At 38.8% G+C, this 13,675-nt stretch overlaps 1 protein-coding gene across 1 annotated transcript in view; it reads right to left on the reverse strand.

The window, feature by feature from the left end:
- Positions 1 to 7,317: 7,317 nt before the first annotated feature.
- TXLNB (taxilin beta) overlaps positions 7,318 to 13,675 on the reverse strand; it is a 51,819-nt gene continuing 45,461 nt past the window's right edge. Inside the window, exons 9-10 of the mRNA XM_039243584.1 lie at positions 9,343 to 9,438; positions 7,318 to 8,109 (exon numbers count right to left, since the gene is read on the reverse strand). Coding sequence (XP_039099515.1) covers positions 7,318 to 8,109; positions 9,343 to 9,438 — 888 coding nt within the window. The remainder of the gene's footprint in view (positions 8,110 to 9,342; positions 9,439 to 13,675) is intronic.

Consider the following 13,675-nt stretch of genomic DNA (forward strand, 5'->3'; position numbering starts at 1 on the left):
CTGTCACATATAATTATAAACACTCACATAGAACTGTATGCATATGACACACTCACACAAAAGTTACACACGTTTACTGGCACGTAGCACACACGTATGCTCATTCACACCCTCGCAAGTATGCACTCATATATATTCAGATAAATAGCTACATATGAATTTCTTAAAACCCTCCTTATCAGGGCACCTGGGTGGTTCAGTCGGTTGAGAGTCCAACTCTTCGTCTCAGATCATGATCTTGTGGTTTGTGAGTTTTAGCCCCACATTGGGCTCTGCCCTTGGGATTCTTCTGTCTCTCTCCCTTTCTCTCTGCCCCTCCCCTTCTCATGAGCTTTCTCTCTCTCAAAATAAATAAATAAACTTAAAAAAAAAAAAACAACCAACCTCCTTCTCTGCCAGGAATATGACTTTTCCTCTTGGAGCTCTGGGTACCACTCTTGTGATAAAGATGCTGCTAGAATTCACCATCCTGCTTTCTGGTTGCAGAACATTTGGGGGCAGGTTTAGCCTCCCAGCACCTTTTGCGGCCCCTTCCCTTGGTACTGAGCCCCCAGGGATCCTTAGACTCAGCCATGCACTCTGGTCCTGAGCAGAGAGAGTCAAAGTATGGGTGGTTCTAATATCCTTTGTTCAGCCTCGTAACCAGCATCGCAGGCGCTAGCACAGAACCTCACACACAGAAGGTCTTCAGTATTTGTTGAAGAAATCCAAGAGTTAGTGATTTCTTTCTGAATACTTCTAATGTTTAAAATTAAAAGCAATTTTTAATTTGTGTAATATCTTGTCTCTTTTCCCTGGCCTGGCTTTTAATAGAAGTGCCCAACGTGATGTGTAGATCTCTTAGAATAAAACTCTCCCTGGGGAGGGGAAAGCCCTACGTAGCTTCTTGAGTCTCTTGAGGATTTTTTTTTTTAAATGTTTTTTTTTTTTTTTTTTTTTTTTTTATTTCTAGGAGAGAGAGAGACAGCGTGAGCAGGGGAGGGTCAGAGAGAGAGGGAGTCACAGACTGAAACAGGCTCCAGGCTCTGAGCTGGTAGTCAGCACAGAGCCCGACGCGGGGCTCGAACCCACAAACCGCGAGATCATGACCTAAGCAAAAGTCGGACGCTTAACCGACTAAGCCACCCAGGCGCCCCATGTCTCTTGAGGATTTAATCAGAGATGCCAAAATGCTCAGACATCATTTAGTCCAAGGCTCCCATTTTATAGGTGAACTAACTGAGACCCAGAGATGTCAAGTAATTTCTTACTTACTTAGTCACTCAGTTAGTGGGCAGCAGAACAGAGACTAGGGACTCAATGGTCCCCCACTTTTCACCTTGATTAACTCTAGCGATTTTATTCCAGGGAATAACTCCTTGATAAGAATGTTAAGAAAACAAGAGGATTGCACATGATTTCTTTACCCAAAGCATTACAGTAGTCTGTGAGGGGTTTACACTGGTTTGGCCAGAGCTTTGCAGTATTCTAATAAATCTAACCTATGCGGTCACATGAGTTAGTCCCCCATCTGACATATTTTTAACCTCATGACTTTGGATACAATGAAAGGCACCCTTAGTACACTATTTCTATACATTTGAGTCCCGACTTTCAAGTTTTTTTAGTACATGGGATCTCTGAAGACTCCACGACTGGTTGCATCTGCCTGGTGGCTGGTAGCGCAGTCTCAGCTTTGCGCTGGTTTTCAGCCTTGTCCTACTTAATGGGTACGCTGTGGCTAATGTTGGTGACCACCATTTCATTAGAGCAACACAAGCGCAGTCATCCATTTTGAAGAGTTTAGATTTATTTCAGAACACTGACCTTTATTTAGCCAATGCTGTGATTTATGGTATTATTACATGTTTCCTGTCACTTCATATACCAGAGTTTGACCCTTTCTGTTGTTTTCTTAGTTATTGCATTTGTTATCTCTCTTGAGTTGGTTACTTATATATATATATATAAATATATACATATATATATTTATTTATTTATTTATCGAGCTGCCTTAAGTTCACCCTAGCTATGTCCAGGTTTCCTTGGAAACTTGGTAGATGTGTGGTGGAACATTTAAGTGTAATGCATGACACAACCTTTCCAAATGACATGTATATTTGTGTTTGCCTAGTGGAGTTTATTCTACAAATAAAATAATATCCTTCCATGTTTATATGGCAAAGTGTATAAAATTTGAATACACGGTATAAATAATCAAATCTGGCAGCTATTAATAGCTATTACTCTCAGTTGAACTACTGTTCCTTTCCCCAAAGACAATATAACATGTTAAATAAAAACGATAGAAAACAAAACAAAACAAAAGAAAATGATAGATAATATAAAAAATAGATAGGATACAGTGAATGCTGATAGTGGTTAAGTTAGGGTGGTGGAATTAACACTCATTTTCTCTTTTCTCTGTTTTCTACGTGTTCCATGATGTAATTTTATTTTATTTTATTTTTTATTGAAAAGAACGCATTTATTGTTTTAAAAGTCAAACAAGAAGAAAGACAATAAAACAACCACACTGAGAAACATGTTTGTAAGAATCCCCCAGGCGGTGGTTGTAGTGTGAGAGTGTATTAATGTTGTGGTTTTCGCCATCTATTGGCATCCTCCTTTCACAAAAGGGTCCGCCCCGTTGTGTGCCTCTTCCTTTTATTGCTCTTAAGGTTTTATCTTTTTGCTTTTTGTTTTTGTAGTAACTATCAGATAGAAAATATCTTTTTCTCTCTTCTTTCCCGCCTTAACATAATATCTTTTTACTTGGCTTCTTTGTGGTTTCATGTTCTTTGACATAAAATGTCACATTGACTGTCAGCACTGAAATAATGAGTTTTATAACCAGGTGTGTTTTAATTATGACATGAAGTAATTGAATGTCATGAAATATCACTTTGTAAAAAATTCATTTTAAAATAGGATAGACATTGCTGGTCACGGAGGCTTTAAAATCAGCAGGAAAAAGGACTTGCACTTGGATGTAGCCAACTTGATTCTGTTGTTGGTGATTTATCTCATCTCTTATCTACTGGAAGAGTGAATCAGCTTCTGTGAATAATTTTTGTGCTATGGATCAATGAACCTCCAGGCTTATTTTGCTAGTTAAGTGTTTCTATCAAATATCCTTATTAATACAGGAAATGATTTCTTTTTATAGTTTGTCCTTGTCAGGAAAGATAATAAGAATATCCTTGGAGAGTACCAGTGTCAAGGCCCACCGACAGGAACAGCATTAAGTCTAAGACAAATTTTATACATGTGTGTTTATGTGCGTGTGTATGTGGGAATATTCACACACATGTACAGTAACAACTGGCATTTTGTATACCTTCTCTCGGGATAACACACTAAGGAGACTTCCCTTCAAATATGGAAGGTACGACTTAGCAGGATTGAGAAAAATCTTTATTGCTATCATTTCTGAATGCTTCTATTCAAATGGAATGCCCTATGGTTGATCTAATGATAACTTTAACTTTTAGGTTATAAAGTAAAGAAATATAAATGGCTTAAGCCTTGTGAGGATTTACATGTGTACATTACTTGCATCTGAAATGTTACTTGCCAATTTATGATGGCAACAAATTTTAGAGACCAGAGTCATCATTTTTATTTCATACCTTCTTTTAGAAAATTCTTTACATTTTCTCTAAGCTCTATCCCCAACATGGGGCTTGAACTCATGACCCCGAGATCAGGAGTTGCATGCTTTTCCAACCGAGCCAATCAGGTGCCCCAAATTTTTACATTTTAAATTAATTTTATTTTTCCTAAATACTGGATTTAACTACTCGTTATAGGAGAAGGAGCTGAGGATATTTTCCTGAAATGATTTCTCCCTTAATGATATCTTAGTCTTATTGGAAAGCAGCTTCAGTTTTGTAACAAACACATAATACATTATTATCTTTAAAAAAAAAAAAAAAGAGCTATTTAAAAAAATAATGTGTGTCGGGGCACCTGGGTGGCTCAGTCGGTTGAGTGTCCGACTTCAGCTCAGGTCACGATCTCATGGTTCATCAGTTTGAGCCCTGTGTTGGGCTCTATGTTGACAGCTCAGACACTGGAGCCTGCTTCGGTTTCTGTGTCTCCCTCTCTCTTTCTGCCTCTCCCTCGCTCACGCTCTGTGTGTCTCTCAAAAATAAATAAAAATTAAAAAAAATTTTAAATATAAAAAGTGTGTCTATACCAGGCAAAAAGGAGCAAACACAGCCTTAAGGACAGGGTTTAATCTTTTTTTTCATTTTTAGCTAAATAATTCTCTTCTCCAGGCATGCTAGGAAATGCTTTGTTCAAGAAGGGTCTCCTGGCTCAGAATACACTGGGAAAAGAGAATAAGTAAAAGGCAGAACAGTTGGGCGTCTTTGGGTCTTACTAGGGAGAATTCGTGGAGCAGTTGGAAGGACTGGGTTGAGGTAAAATAAACTGACACCTTCTACATCAGCCCCCTTACTCTTCAGAGTATTTCTGAGAACTCACATGGCAGAGAAACCTGTGGAAACGGTCTCATTGGAGACTGGCACTGAGGAGAGACATTAGCCATGTGACAAATGTCTGCCAGCAACTGAGGGCTGGGCAGAGGAGCTGGGGTTTTGCTCTCTCATCATTTCTGGACAATCATGTTCTATCTCTGTCCCTTCTTTCTCTCCTCTCTTTCTCTCAACACACCACACACACACACACACACACACACACACACACACACACACACAAGATGTTCAAAGTGTTCATTATATGTACATCCAGAGACCAGAAATTTAGCTAACAACAGAATAAAACCATAATCTTTGTTAGGTATTATTGAAACATAGAAGTAACAAAGTAAGAATTTGAGAAGGGAAGTAACTTTAATAGATACATAAATTATAGTTATTTAATTTAGAAAACACAAACAATGAGGTGTTTCTGGAAAGTAGACTTGGCATCTCTAGAAATAGTTACATGAACCTGATAAAGAACAGAAGTTCCTTATTCTTTCAGGTCTTATGACTTATTGTTATAATTTGTAAGGCCGAATTCTAACACAAAGGACTATAATAAAACATTCTTTGAATATTAAAATAATCCTTCTAAAGCTATATTAAGCTTTGTAAATTTTAGGCAAGGTGTTGTATTGAAACTCTGCCCAAGATATACACGGTAGTGAGTAATGTGTTGCTATGAAAGCTTTTTGGATGAAAAAAATGAACTTTGGGTATTAAAATGTTCAATTTACCGGATTTTGGCTCCTCTCCTGCCTGATTCTCTTGCTAAACATTCATACTGAGACTTTACTATGATTATCTAATCATACTCCTTTCTTGGAAGTTTACTTTCTGTAAATAGGGAGACCTTCTTGGATTGTTATGGTGAGTATTTGGCTCTGAATTAAGTGAATGTTTAAATCTCTATGATTTTCAGTGATGTTGAGTTTGGCTGGATAGCCTGTGGTTATAATATTTCCAGCCTTCAAAAATACATGGAAAAAATAAATAAAAATACATTGGTTTCCAATAGTGATACACTTTTTTTTCCTGATTAGCATTTTATTATTACCCTCACTGTCTACTTCAGATTTTATGCAGTTTACAATTCTTGTAGCATATGGTTGCTGCCTACAAGAATTTTGTGTTCCTTGGCAGATAGCCACATGCGACACTGACTTTTTTTTCTTTTCTCCCTCCTCTCTCCCTTATTCTCTCCTCCCCACTTCATTCTCTCCGTTCTTTCCTATTTCTTTGTCCCAGTCTCCCTTTCCCAGATTTACTGGATTTACCGGGTTTTGGTAAATCCAGTTGAGTGATTTATGCTGTCAGTAGTATTAGACGTTCTGGTCTAATAATGATAATGTAATACTCATGTGGAAAGCTCCACGTGTCGCTAACCTTTGCCTTCTTCTGAATCCACACCAATTTTTCAAGACATTTGTACTTCTGGTTGCAAAGAATTCCTCAAAGCAGATAATATGTTATTTTGTACACCTGATCACTCATATTGAGACCCTATGTGGACTTCCGTTTTGGAAAAATAATAGCTTTTACTTAACTGTTATTTCCTGTAAAGGGTGGGGAGGGTGGAAAAAAGGTGCAGATAATTTGAGAATAGATTGAGGCAGTGACACCAAGAAATGGTGGGAAACCCTCTGGAAAGAGCAGAACACGACAGCGAGGGAACCGACGACTTGGAAGGGCCAGGTGAACATCTCATTTCAAGACTTCTGTAGAACAAGAGCCAGGGACCAAGAGTGTAGCCTCAAATCCATCCCAGGGGGCTCAGTCCCTCCCTGCCCTTGTCACTCTCCCACTTCCAACCCTTTCCTTGCAGGTAGCCACGAGTGGGCAGCCCCACCTCACGGGGTTGCAAGGCAGTGGGCTGAGTTGTGTTGGAGAAGCCACTGGAAGAGATGAGCCACTAGGGCTGTGATTGTTCCCCTTTTCAGTCTATTGCCTCCTGTGGCACCTTTGTGTCTATGTGTTCTGTAGACTTACAATCTAACCCAACTGCGGTTCTACCTTTGGATCAACTGATTGAATTTATTGACTTACCATTTGGTTACTTGTTTTAGCCCCACATTACAGGCCTAAATACTCTTGTTCTGAACCTACTTCTGATTCGTAGAGAATTAATCTACTCTCATCCCAAGCAAGTAAGAGATCATTTTTTTTTTGGTTACTGTCTAAATATTTTGCATGAGAGAATTCCAAAAAGGGATGAAATGTATGTGTAATATATGTATGTTTGTATGTAATATATTTGTGTATACATACATACATATAATATACACATGTACACATAGGCGCATAAACTCATATATGTATATATTCGTTCACGTATGTATATTTCACACATGTATACATGTATACACACATCCACACATACATCCACATATATACATACATTATGTATATGATGCTTAAATGGGACCTGGACATCTATTACTTACTATAGAACTCATCAAAATATATAGGAAAATAAATAACACAGCACATTTTATGTATTTATATATTATAGGAGAAGTCTTTAAACACCAAATCCTACTGTTGATTAAGAAATTGAAATAAATACCATCTCAGTGAAAAATTCATATGAATTTGCTATTTGTATGTTTTGTTGCCATTTGGGAAAATTATACTGTCAACCAATGTTAAATAGAAAAGCTCCAAATCAGTTATAAATTGAGAACAAATAGCACAGGCTGAATGTGCTCTGCATAGCATTTAAAAATGGCTTGATTCTAATGAAGTCTCTTCCCTTAGACATCCCTAGCCCTCCATGCCTCTTTCCGAAGGCAATCTGCCATGATAAAGATGTGAAGTTGGGAAGAGCAGTTGGGAAGGCCCACGAGGCTTAGTCTACTTCCAGGTTAGTGTCAGCCACCTGGGGCAACTGGGGCTCCACTGAGACCCCTGCTGGTGGCCTCTCTGCTGCTGCTTCTGGTGGGGGTGGCTGCCTACCGGGCCCACATCCAGACTCCCCAACTGGAATTTGCTCACCTGCTGTGGGTGGTGGAGCAGGACCATTTGCCTCCCTCACTGGTAGGGAAGTCTCTGCTGGGGACTGTGGGGCCTGACTGGAAGCTTCTGCCTCTGGCTTTGGGAGCTGCTGATCAGCCTGGGCTCCTGTAAGAAGACCCTGGTCTTGGGCCTCTGCTGCCAACCCCGCAGGGGGATTACTGGGTGTAGGGGCTGGTTCTGACCCAATGCCTCTTTCGGCTTCAGCCTGAGGAGTCCAGGGAGACAGGGAAATCTCTGAGTGGCAAAAAGGGCTAAGAGGGGATTGTTTGGGTTCCTTGAGGGCCGAGTCACCAACCCCTTGAGGACCGCTGAATTCTGGTTGGATTTCTTTGGACCGGTCGAGGGTCGACTCTGGATGATGGATGACCATGAAGGCTGTGGCCAGATTTTTCACAGCATTGTGAACACTGTTGACTTCCTCTGCATCAACCTCCCCGCTCACGGAGGTGGCTGACTCCAGCTCCTCGTCCGAGGTGTGCTGACTTTGGTCATCCTTTTCAGGCATTTTTGCTTCTCTAATTTTTTTGTAGAGTTCATTTCTCTCTTCTTGTAAAGCTCGACAGAGGTTCTCCAGCCTCCCAATTTTCATCACGAAGCACTCATATTCTTTAGCTCTCAATGCTTTCTGTGATTTGAAAACACACACACGTAAAACAACAAAGCAAAATTGCCAGGATGCTCTCCGGAGACAAGTACAACCATTTGCCCCGGAAATTATCTGCCAGACTCTGGGGCCTGACCGCAGACTGGTGACTGAACAGACCCCTGGTCAGGGGATCACTTCTGTTTTTTTGCATTGTAGAATTTTAATGCACTCATAGAATTTTAATCCCTGTATCATTTTCTGTGGAAAAGAAAGATGGCAAAGCATCTCTCTGCTTCACTCCAAGGCCTCCAGCATCTTAAGAGTAGCAGCATTTTCTGCTTTCAAGACTTAACAAGTCTTCCAATGGCAAAATAAATGAGATGGACTGGGACCTGGCTGTCAGCAGAGCCTTATCTAGTCTGTAGATAAACTACTATATGCTAATCCAGCAACTGTTTGATTTATGTCGGTGAATAATAAGCCCATCTCTTTGGAATTGGTTGCTATTTGGGATGAATTGTTAGAACAGTAATTATAATGACAGAAACTCCCCACATGCCGATTCATGATGCTGCCTGCTCAAACTGTTCAGTTCTCCAACATTCCTATAGAAATGTTGGTGTGTTTGTGCATGAAATCGTTCCTAATCATCTTACTCCTTGCCCCCAACTTTGTGCTACTCTGTACCCTTTAAAGCTTTTCCTTTTGATTGTTGACATGGGGAGACCTTCACCTGAAAGCTCTGCCTCTCAGGTCAGGGCTATATATCATTGCTTTTATAGTCTTAACACTTACGGAGCTGACATAATATCAGTAATTAAATGCCTGTTGGAGGAATTAAACAATACTCTCCATATCTGTCTATACAGTAGTACATACCCTGGGTGCTGGGGTTGGTGGCTTCTCTCAGTATGTTCAAATTAACTCATTAATTTATTCTGCACCTGCTATGTGCCAGGCACTGGGGAAATTCAAAGACAAGTAAGATACTTGTCTTTCCTTTAAGGAATGCAGTCGTGCAGGCATGATGCTGATTTGGGGACAGCTTTGGACTCAGCACGTAGGCAGGTGACTTAGGGTCCTAAAACTTTTTGTGAGTCTGGGTCCAATTCTCTTTTGCTTTAAATATTTTTATTATAATTTCATATATTACATCTCAAAAAAAAACCTCTTTTCCCAAGAAAATAATTTGCAGTATTAGGTCATAATTATTTTTAGAATATGAATATTTGGACTAGATGGGAAAATAAGCTAGGGGCTAGGCTTCCTTACCTCTTCGATCATGTCCAACAGAGCTTTGTTGCAGTTCTCAAACCGGGCTTTCCATGTGGCTGTGTCCTTCTCTAATTTCTTCATTTTCTTGGTTGTCTACAGAAATTAGAGTAATTTAATGTTAATCCTGATAACTTAATATATCAAACAATCTATTAGTTGCGTATGTGATGCCAAGAAATATCCTTTTTTTTGTTTTTAAAAAAAATTTTTTTAATGTTTTATTTATTTATGAGAGAGAGAGAGAGAGGCAGCGTGAGCAGGGGAGGGTCAGAGAGAGAGGGAGACACAGAATCTGAAGCAGGCTCCAGGCTCTGAGCTAGCTGTCAGCACAGAGCCTGATGTGGGGCTCGAACCCACGTACTGTGAGATCATGACCTAAGCCGAAGTCAGATGCTTAACCAACTAAGCCCCCCAGGGCCCCAAAAAGTCCCTTTGTTACTAGCTGATGAAGCAAACAGAAGTTTGATGTCAAGGAATGAAGATTGAGTGGGAAGAGTCATATTTATTTCTGAATCATCTAGCTTCGTGGTGAGCAAACTTATTTGCACCAATTCAAGAAAAGGGAAACTACTTAGAGTCACTCTGTTTTGTCATAGTTTCTTCTTCAAAGTAAAAATAGCTTTATTTTAGTCCCAAGAATAAGCTGGCAATTTAGATTCTTTTCTTTACTGAATAGAAACTACAAGTGAGAAAGCTGGTCTGGCTTTTTAACCATTAAAATGTTGGTACTGTCTGGGCACATCTGAGAAGTAGCTACACAGAACTACAGCTTTCTGTTTTCTCAGTCTTTACATTTTTTTTTAAAAAAAGTTTTAATTTAAATACTAGCTAGTTATCATACAGTGTAATATTAGTTTCAGGTGTACACTATAGTGATTCAACACTTCCATACATCAGTGCTCATCACAAGTGCACTCCTTAGTTCCCATTGTCTATTTAACCCATCCCCCCATCCACCTCCCCTCTGGTAACCATCACTTTGTTCTCTATATTTGAGTCCGTTTCTTGGTTTGACTCTTTCTCTCTCTTTCTTCCCCTTTGCTCATTTGTTTTCTTTCTTAAATTCGACATGTGAGTAAAGTCATATGGTATTTATCTTTGATTGACTTATTTCACTTAGCATAATACTCTCTCAATCTATCCATGTCATCACAAATGGCAAGATTTCATTCTTTTTATGGCTGAGTAATATACTATTCACACACACACACACACACACACACACACACTACATCTTCTTTATTCATTCATCAGTCAATGGACAGTCGGCTGTTTCCATAATTTGGCTGTTGTAGACAAGGCTGCTATAAACATTGGGGTGCATGTATCCCTTTGAATTAGTACTTTTTACTTTTGTATTCTTAGGGTGAATACCTTGTATTGCAGTTGCTGGATCATAAGGCAGTTCTACTTTTAACTTTTTGAGGAACCTCCATACTGTTTTCCACAGGGGCTACACCAGTTTGCATTCCCACCAACAGTGCAAGAGGGTCCCCTTTCTCCACATCCTCGCCAACACATGTTTCCTGGGTTCTTGATTTTAGCTACTTTGATGGGTGTAAGGTGATATCTCATTGTAGCTTTGATTGGGATTTCCATGATAATGAATGATATTGAGCATGTTTTCATGTGTCTGTTGTCCATCTGTATGTCTTCTTTGGAAAAATATCTGTTCATGTCTTCTGCTCATTTTTAATTGGATTATTCATTTTTGGGGGGTGTTGAGTTTGATAAGTTCTTTATATATTTTAGATACTAACCCTTTATCAGATATGTCATTTGCAAATATCTTCTCCTATTCCATAGGTTGCCTTTTAGTTTTGCTGATTGTTTCCTTTGCAGAAGCTTTTTATTTTGATGTAGTTCCAATAGTTTGTTTTTGCTTTTGTTTCCCTTGCCTCAGGAGACATACTTAAAAAACTGCTACAGCCAATATCAGCAAGTTACTGCCTGTGTTCTCTTTACGGTTTCAGGTCTCACATTTAAGTCTTTAACCCATTTTGAATTTATTTTTGTGTATGGTGTAAGAAAGTGGTCCAGTTTCATTCTCCTGCATGTTTTTGTTCAGTTTTCCTAACACCATTTGTTGAAGAGACATTCTTTTTCCCATTGGATATTCTTTCCTGCCTTATTGAATATTAATTGACCGTATAGTTGTGGGTTTATTTCTGGGTTTTCTACTCTTCTCTATTGATCTATGGGTCTATTTTTGTGCTGGTACCATACTTTTTTTTGATTGCTATAGTTTTGTAATAGAAGTTAAAGTCCAGAATCATGTTACCTCCAGCTTTGCTTTTCTTTTTTAAGATTGCTTTGGTTATTCAGGGACTTTTGGTTCCATGTTTTAGGATTGTTTGTTCCAGCTCTGTGAAAAATACTGTTGGTATTTTGATAGGGATTGCATTAAATGTGTAGATTGCTTTGGATGCTATAGACATTTTAACAATATTTGTTCCTCCAACCCATAAGCATGGAATGTCTTTCTGTTTCTTTGTGTCATTTTCAATGTCTTTCATCAGTGTTTTATAGTTTTTGGAGTACAGACCTTTCACCTCATAGGTTAGGTTTATTCCTAGGTATCCTTGGTTCTGGTGCAATTGTAAACGGATCCATAATTTTTCTTTCTGTTGCTTCATTATTGGTATATAGAAATGCACCAGATTTCTGCATGTTGATTTTGTATCCTGTGACTTTACTGAATTTGTTTATCACCTCTAGCCATTTTTTGGTGGAATCTTTTGAGTTTTCTGTACATAGCATCATGTCATCTGCAATTAGTGAACATCTTACTTCTTCCTTGCCAGTTTGGATCCCTTTTCCTCCCTCCCTCCCTTCCTTCCTTCCTTCCTTCCTTCCTTCCTTCCTTCCTTCCTTCCTTCCTTCCTTCCTTCCTTCCTTCCCCTTTCTCTCTCTCTTTCTTTTTTCTGATTGCTGTGGCTAGGACTTCCAGTACTATTTTAATAAAAGTGGTGACAGTGGCCATCCCCATCTTATTTCTGACTGTATAGGTAAAGTTCTCAGTTTTTCCCCATTGAGGATGATATTAGCTATGGGTTTTCCATATATGGCCTTTATTATGTTGAGGTATGCTCCCTTTAAACCGACTTTAAGTGTTGAGGGTTTTTATCATAAATGGATGTTTTACTTTGTCAAATGCTTTTTCTGCATCTATTGAAATGATCATATACGCTTCTTATCCATTCTTTTATTAATGTGATGTATCATGTTGATTGATGTACAAATATTGAACACCCCCTGCAACACAGAAATAAATCCCACTTGACTTAGTGAATGATTTTTTAAATGTATTGTTGGATTTGGTTTGCTAGTATTTTATTGAGAATATTTGCATCCAAGTTCATCAGAGATATTGGTCTGTAGTTCTCTTTTTTAGTATTGTCTTCCTCTGATTTTGCTATTAGGGTAATGCTGGCTTCATAGAATGAATTTGGAAGTTTTCCTTCCTTTTCTATTTTTTTTTTGGAATGGTTTGAAAAGAATAGGTATTAACTCTTCTTTAAAATTTTTTTAATGTTTATTTCTTTCTGAGAGAGAGAGAGAGAGAGAGAGAGAGAGAGTGAGCAGGAGAGGGGCAGAAAGAAAGGGAGACACAGAATCTGAAGCAAGCTCCAGGCTCTGAGGTGTCAGCCCAGAGCCTGATGTGGGGCTTAAACTCACAAACTGCAAGATCATGACCTGAGCCAAAGTTGTATGCTTAACCGACTGGGCCACCCAGGTGCCCCAGTATTAACACTTCCTTAAATGTTTGGTAGAATTTGCCTGTGAAGCCATCTGTTTCTGGATTTTTGTTTGTTGGGAGTTTGTTGATTACTGATTCCATTTATTTGCTGGTTATCAGTCTGTTCAAGTTTTCTATTTCTTCCTGTTTCAGTTTTGCTAGTTTATATATTTCTAGGAATTTTCCATTTCTTCTAGGTTGTCCAATTTGTTGGCACACAGTTTTTCATAATATTCTCTTATAATTTCTGTGGTGTTGGTTGCTATTTCTCCTTTCTCATCTGTGATTTTATTTACTTGGGTCCTTTCTCTTTTCCTATTTTCCTTTACCTTTTCTTTTTGGTAAGTCTGATTTGAGGTTTATAAATTTTATTAATTTTTCAAGGAACCAGCCAGCTCCTGGTTTCATTGATCTGTTCTATTGTTTTGTTTGTTTTGTTTTTTAGTTTCCATATAGTTTATTCCTGCTTTAATCTTTACCACCACCACTACTGCTACTACTACTACTACTATTATTATTATTATTATTATTAAGGAAAGGCAGCTGCCACGTGCGGCACCTCATTTGGATGTGTCTGGATTCTTGGAAGCT

Source organism: Hyaena hyaena, unplaced genomic scaffold (assembly GCF_003009895.1).
Source record: "Hyaena hyaena isolate Hyena2069 unplaced genomic scaffold, ASM300989v1 scaffold_229, whole genome shotgun sequence".
Classification (NCBI taxonomy): Eukaryota; Metazoa; Chordata; class Mammalia; order Carnivora; family Hyaenidae; genus Hyaena; species Hyaena hyaena.